The 7,626-nt window shown below is 44.9% G+C and overlaps 1 protein-coding gene across 1 annotated transcript in view; it reads right to left on the bottom strand.

Moving 5' to 3' along the window:
- SCAF4 (SR-related CTD associated factor 4) overlaps positions 1-7,626 on the bottom strand; it is a 61,768-nt gene that overhangs the window by 45,980 nt on the left and 8,162 nt on the right. Inside the window, exons 5-6 of the mRNA XM_019524241.1 lie at positions 6,621-6,760; positions 4,982-5,158 (exon numbers count right to left, since the gene is read on the bottom strand). Coding sequence (XP_019379786.1) covers positions 4,982-5,158; positions 6,621-6,760 — 317 coding nt within the window. The remainder of the gene's footprint in view (positions 1-4,981; positions 5,159-6,620; positions 6,761-7,626) is intronic.

The following is a 7,626-nucleotide window of genomic DNA, read 5'->3' as shown; positions in this document are numbered from 1 at the left end:
AGGATTATGAACATGCTGGAAGATGTGAGCACAATTCAAAAGGTTCTTGACCGATTGGAAAGCTGGGCTACAACTAACAGGATGAAGTTCAATGCACACAAATGCAAGGTGCTACACCCTCAGGAGGAATAATCAAAAACACAAATATAAAATGGGGGACATCTAGCTGGATGGCAGCACTATGGAAAAGGACTTGGGGTCTTAGTAGACCAGACTCAAGATGAGTCTGCAGCATAATGCAGTTCCACAAAAGGCTAATGCAGTATTAGGATGCACAGGTGCAACACACAAAGTGATAATGCCTCTCTACGCAGCACTAGTTAGGCCTCATCTTATGTACTTCGTGAAATTCTATTCTTTACATTTTAAAAAAGGACATGGAGAAGTAAGAGAGGGTCCGGAGGCAGGCAACAAAGACAATCAAAAACTTGGAAGGCTAGTGATATGAGGAGAGGCTGAAGGAGTTAGGTATGTTCAGCTTACAGAAGAGGCACTTAAGACCCTGGCCCCGTTTGTGGCAGCTGCCTGGCGGGGGGCTCTGATGCCTGGACAAACCAGGAGTCCCCTCACCTGTCCCACGTGCGCCCACCTTGGAGGCCCTGGAGGGGCAGGTGAGGGAACTCCAGGCAGAGGTCAGCAGGCTGTGGGGGATCAGGGCAGTTGAGGAAGAGATTGATGGGTACTTCCCATTCTCTGCAGGACCACACACCAGAAGGGAAGACGTCACAGGAGGCAGTCGATGCAGAAGGATGGAAGACAGTCACCTCTAGATCTAGATGTTGCACTACTGGAGCAACTCCCCCAGTGCAGCTGGGAAATGGGTATGATGCCCTAGCATCACTGGGAGAGAGTACTGCAACGGAGGCAACGTCCACAGCTACCGCCAGACAGGCCGAGGCAACTGGGCAGCCAAAGGTGAAGACGTCGAGTCATCGTGGTGGGAGACTCTCCCCCTAGAAGACGGAGGGAGTTATCTGCCACCCAGATCCTACAGTATGGGAAGTATGCTGCCTGCCTGGAGCTAGGATTCGGGACGTCACAGCAAGGCTTCCAGAACTAATCAGGCTCACGGACTACTACCCCATGGTCTTCAGCCACGTTGGAACGAATGATGCGGCCCGCAGCAGTCTGGGATGGGTCATGGCTGAGTACATGGTTCTGGGGGGAGGCAGGCTTAGAGCACAAGTAGTCTGCTCATTGGTCCTCCTGGTCAGTGGACGCGGCCAGCACCACTGCAACTAAAATTGAGGAGGTCAACTCATGGCTTCCCAGCTGGTGCCACCGCGCAGGGTTCAGCTTTCTAGACCATGATCTGTACTTCCAGGATAAGACCTTGCTAGGATAGGACAGCCTACATCTCTCTTCAAAAGGTAAGAGTCTGTTCTCTTACAGGTTGGCAGACCTCCTAAACTAGCTTCGTCAGGGGACGGGGATGCCGAGTTCAGGACTAGATTGGGGAGGACAAGCCACAAACCGCACACTGGAATTGATCAGGTAAGTACCAAGGGGCCCACTAAGAATCAGGATAAGGGAATACTAATGGCACCTAGCAGGGGGCTAAGGTGTCTCTACATTAATGCTAGAAGTATGGGAAACAAGCAGGAGGAACTTGCACTCCTGCTTGCAGACAAATATTTCAACCTGCTTGGTATAATAGAAACCTGGTGGGACCCTACCCATGACTGGGCAGTGGGCATTGATGGCTACAAGCTACACAGGCAGGATAGATTGGGGAAAAAAGGCAGGGGCATTGCTCTATACATTAGGGAACAATTACAAATGATGTATATAAAGATGGGAACAGAAGAAGGGCAAATCAAAGTCCTATGGGTCAGATTACAAGGAAGTAGGGGTGAAAGGGACTTGGTAGTGGGGGTCTACTACAGACCCCCACACCAGGACAAAGAGTTAAACCTAGAATTCTTGAAACAGCTCAAGGGCAGTACACTCAAAAGACCTAGTTATAATGGAGGACCTAAATTACCCAGACATCTGCCAGGAGAAGCAGTCGGCTAGGTTTGCCCATTCACATAGTTTCTTAACCTGCATACAGGACCTGCATCTAACACAGAAGGTATGCAGTCCCACTAGGGGAGATGCCTTACTTGACTTGGTGCTGGCCACAGGGGAGAACTTGGTGGAGAATCTACAGGTACAAGGTAACCTAAGGGACAGAGACCACCAGTTGACAGAATTCACTATCCAGTGTAAGGTGGGAAAGACAACTAGTAGGGCAGTTGTGCTAGACTTCTGGAAGGCCAACTTCAATGAGCTCAGGAGATTAGTTAGGGTGGGTCTGAGGGGTAATCACAGCTGAGTTGAGAGTCCAAGAAGGGTAGGAGTTCCTCAAGGGACTGATCCTACAGGCGCAGAGGGGCACCATCCCAGAACATGCAAAGGGAGGTAAAAAAAGAGCCAAAAAACTTCTCGACTGAGCAGGGAAATCAAGGAGAGCCTTCAGAAAAGAGAAGCCTACAAGCTGTGGAAGCAAGAGGCAGCCACCAAGGAGGAGTATACCCGCTTGGCTCGCACTTGCAGGGAAGCAGCGAGGAAAGCCAAACCAGTTACAGAGCTCAAGTTGGCAACAAAGATTAAGGATAACAAAAAGTTCTTCTTTAAGTACATAGGGAGCAGGAAGAAGGCACAGGGTAACACAGGGCCACTACAGAATGGACTAGGGCAACTCGTAACTGATAGGATGGAAAAAGCAGCTGTTAAATAATTTCTTTGCTTCTGCTTCCTGGACACGGATACAAATACACCTCCCAATGAGTCTTTAGCCTGGAATGTGAGTAATAGCAATCCACCAACGGTTAGCACCGACCTAGTGAAGGGGCACTTAGAAGGGGTCAACATATTTAAGTCGGCGGGCCCCAACCATCTTCACCCAAGGGTACTAAAGGAATTGGCTGATGTCATAGCAAAACCACTGGTGCAACTGTTTGAGCGCTCATGGCACTTGGGACAGGTCCCAGAGGACTGGAAAAGGGCTAACATGGTCCCTATTTTCAGAAAAGGGAGGAAGGAGGACCTGGGTAATTACAGGCCAGTTAGCCTCACCTCTATTCTCGGCAAGACCTTAGAAAAAATCTTAAAGGATCACATTTGCAGGGGGGGCAGCAAGTCACACTATGGTAAGGGGTAACCAGCATGGGTTTATGGCAGGCAGATCCTGCCTGACTAATGACCAGGTCACAAAGTGCTTAGGATGCAGGAGTGGAAGTAGATATTATTTACCTGGATTTTAAAAAGGCTTTTGACACAGTGTCGCACCCAATTCTTATGAGCAAACTGAGTAACTGTGATGTGGATTTTTTTCACAGTAAGGTGGGTAAAAAGCTGGGTCATGGGACGCACGCAGAGAGTGGTGGTGGATGGGTTGGTTTCTCCCTGGAGAGATGTGGGCAGTGGTGTCCCCCAAGGGTCTGTCCTGGGACCAGTACAATTTACCAAGGATAAATGCAAAGTGCTGCACCTGGGGAGAAAGAATCTCCAACACACCTATAGGACTGGAAGGTACCATTCCAAGAACCACAACAGTGGAAAGAGATCTTGGAGTCCTGGTTGATGCAAAAATGAACATGAGCCGCCAGTGATGAGGTAACAAGCAAAGCTAACTGCACTCTTTCTTGCATCAGCAGGTGCATCACGAGCAGGTCCAGGGAAATGATAATTCCCCTCTATGCAGCACTGGTGAGGCCACAGAGGGAGTAGTGCATCCAGTTTTGGGTGCTGCACTTCAAGTGAGAGGCAATTTTGTGGCTGTCTACAAACTCAGTGGGGGGGGGGCGGCGGGGGACAGCAGGGAAAGGGGAGCACTGTATACCAGGGCACCCCTCAGAGTTACCAGAAATAATGGCCACAAACTGAAGGAGAACAGATTTAGATTGGACATAAGGAAGAACTTCTTTACGGTAAGGATTGCCAAAATATGGAGTGGGTTTCCAAGGGAGGTGGTGCTTTCCCCTACCTTGGAGGTGTTCAAGAAGAGATTGGATAGGCATCTGGCTGGGGTTACTTAACCCCAGCACTCTTTCTGGCCTGGAGCAGCGCTTCAGACCCGATGATCTGCCAGGTCCCTTCTCACCCTAGAAATCTACGAAAGCACATTCTCTCTCTTGCTGCAGAGAAGAGGATGTGGACCAATGGCTTGAGGTTGCAGCAAAGTAAGTTTAAATTAGATATTTGGAAAAACTTCTTCACTGTTAGGACAGTGAGGCAGTGGAATAAACTCCCTAGGGAAGTTGCGGTCTCTCCATCACTGGAGGTGTTCAAGAGGTTGGACAGCCACTGGTCAGGGGTGATCTAAGCACAAGTATGGTATGTTCTATTATGGGTATTTCCCATGGTTCTAGGCTTTGCTGGTTCCCCCCTCCTCCCCACACCCTGAGCTTTCTGTTACATGTGTTAGAGTGTTTTTGAGCCTTCCCAGAGGCACTGGGTGTTGGCTACAGCCAAGGTTGGGGCTTTGACTAGAGTATGCCAATGTTTCTGCTGGGAGCAAAGCTGGTGATTGCTGGCTATAGAGTCTTGCCCCTTGTCATTTTTGGGGACCAGAAAGGAATTTTACCCCATGGTCAGATTGGTACAAACTGTGGGGGTTTTTACCTTCATCTGTAGTGGGGGGACTAACCCTCTACATGGAATCTCTTGCATATAATATTGACAATGTTTCATAGAAGCAGGACATTGGCTGCTGTGGTTTCCCCGATTTACCTGCATCAGGTTAGGGTATTAGATCTGTGTTGTTTCAGTTTTGACAGTAGTCTGATGTAGAGTTTAGATTATGGTTTGTATGGGATGGTCTGAATAGGGCTGATCAGGCAGGGGGCTGGACTAGATGACCTCTGAAGTCCCTTCCAGCTCTTAGTTTTCTACGACTGTGCGAACACTGACTATTTTCAAAGCCAAATCCATCTTCCTGTTGGAGTTGAGATTTTAAAAGCATATACTTAATAATAAAAAGGACCAGAGGACCTACCTTATCAAAAGATGTTTTTTGCTCAGGTGGGGGAAAAGCAGCTTTTTGCTCTGGTGGTTGTGTTGCTGTAGTTTTCAACTGAGCAGTAATAGCTTGAACATGTGCCATGACAGTATTGTCTATGACTGGAGACTGGGGTTTTGGAGGTTGCTGAAAAGTCTGAAGAATCTGCTGAAGCTTAACAAGAGAGAGGAAAACTAGTTTTTGTTCAGTATTTCCACAAACATTTTCAAACTGCTATTAAGAAACTACATTACACCAGAGTTATTGGACAGACAGATATAAATAAAAAGTACACTTTGCAGGCGGTTAACTTTAAAAGCAAATGAACAGACTTTTATATAGTGATAGTCCTCATTTGTCCTCTCTTGACAGCTGAATTGGCTGCAACTTAAATTTTTTATAGTAATAAATATTTCTTGCAAAAAGAAATTCAGACACTAAATTTGTGTGCCTTTGCAACAGCAATGTAACTAGAGAGAGGGGAACAGGGTAACCACCCCAGGCACCAACTTGTGGGGGAAGGGCAAAAAAGCAGTTCCGGATGACAACTGCATAATCACACCTGCAATGGCAGTAGCAACAGGAAGTCCTTGCTGCCCCTGTGCCCCAGGCACTCTGCTGCATACCTTTGCAGTATACATTAGGAAAACACCCCTTCCCCCCATCCCAAAAAACAGACTCCCCAGTAACTTTCCACCAGTTTCACCGATTTCTGCAGTCAGGTAAATTAGTAAAATGACTGTTGCCACTGGAGAAGTCAAACAAATGTTCCACATTGTAATTTATTAGTTCCAGAGACAATCAGAAGTTTCTCTGAAAACCATACACAAAGTCATGACAACTGCAAAAGGACAGTTAGGAACAAAGTAAATGTTTGCTAAATCCAGGCTGGAAGGTTAGTTTGCTTTAATCTGGGATCTGCAAACCGAAAGGGGCACATGAATCAAGAGTAAATGAAATCTACAAAGTGTAAAAGAGAAAACCTTGAAAGAAATGGTGTTATCAAGAAAAGTTAAATGACTTAACTATGTTAAATGACATTAAGCCAAGTTAAATCTACAAACCTGACAATATGAAAAGGGTGAATTATAGGAATACATTCTTAAAGAGAAAATTTAATCCAGCAACTTGGGCAGAGAAAGCTTATGTAATACAAGGGTCACCTTTTAGTACTTAATTATCAAAGAAAAGATTGAGTGGCTGTAAGATACTCAGGTAATATTGCTACACTTCAGCAGTAAGTCACTGTCCTACAAATATTTGATGCAGTGTGCCAGGTAAAAATATAGTAAATGAAAGGTCTCTAGGTAACAAATGCAATACATTCCGTGATGCAATGACTAATCTAAAATGCAGAGTTTCCAACTGTTTTGTAGGTCATAAATTATAATATTTGGAACATGCAACTAAATGTTTCATATAATATCATTATTACATGTATAAAAAGCAAGGACAATAAAATAAGCAATCTTAACTCCTAATTGCAATACTTTCTATATCTTACATTTCTTAAAAACAATATTATTTTCTTTATATTTTGTATCTGGGCTACAGCCATGGCTTCTCCAGGTTAATTTAAGCTCAATCTTTTATATAAAAATGAATGTTAAAACTGTATCAGATACATGCATCTTACCTGCTGTCCTTGAGTTGTCTGAAACAACTGGGCTACAGCAGCAAAGGCATCAGAACTGGGCAACTGTGGCACAGTAGGTACTGAATTAGCAGTAACCTGAGGTGGCTCAGAGGGAACCTTTGCTGGAGGGGGTGGTGAACCTGAAAGAAAATTGCACTGCTGAAAAAGCAGCCCATTCCAGCTTGAGATAGCAACCGTCCACAGGTGTCATACTGAACACTTTACCTTACAATGAGAAAGACAGTCTCTTCCCTGTTTTAGGACAGAGGTTCAAGGGAGTTTACAATTACTGACATAGAAAGATTATATTGAGAAAAAAAAAAAGGGAGGGGAGGTTGTATTTCTATTTAACCCAGCCCCGACAGAATCATTCCTTGAGATTTTTCATTTACTACTCACACCTCTATATTCCATATTTATGGTCAGAAAGCTACAAATACTGTTCCACGATTGAAAAAGCCCACAAACCAAACTCCAATTCAAAATGCCAGTTAGTTTCACAGTTTGAGTGGTTGGAAGTTATCTACTCAAATGTACCAAACAGGTGTAGGACAATACACTTATAAAATCAGTTACTTGGCAAAGTTTAAAGTTAACTCTTGAACCACTGATTCAGCCAAAGATCTTAAGCTACTACGCAGTGATTTAGTTTAAGAGAGAAAACAGGATTTTCCTTATTCCTTAAATCCATTTTGAGACATCGATGAAGAAAGACTAAAAAAAGATTGTTAGAACTGCTTGCCACTATCCAAGTGATTAGCAACAATGTTTCCTGGCCCATATTGCTCATACTGCTTAAAAGGAGTCTGCAGTAGTACCAGCCAAGTCTCACAGTGAATAAATTTTACAGTCCAGGTAGAAACAATGTTACGTTCTTTAGGACATTACATTTTTCTAAGGTAAAACTAATCTCATGCTTTACTAACCATGATGAACACAGGAAATACACCAATGGGATAAAATAGAACATAATCACTGGTAAGAAAGCTTTTGGGGGGGGGGGGGG

Source organism: Gavialis gangeticus, unplaced genomic scaffold, assembly GCF_001723915.1.
Source record: "Gavialis gangeticus isolate Ggan-Ray unplaced genomic scaffold, GavGan_comp1, whole genome shotgun sequence".
Taxonomy (NCBI): domain Eukaryota; kingdom Metazoa; phylum Chordata; order Crocodylia; family Gavialidae; genus Gavialis; species Gavialis gangeticus.
Note: the sequence above shows the minus strand (reverse complement) of the source record. Positions and strands in the feature narration are given on the sequence as shown.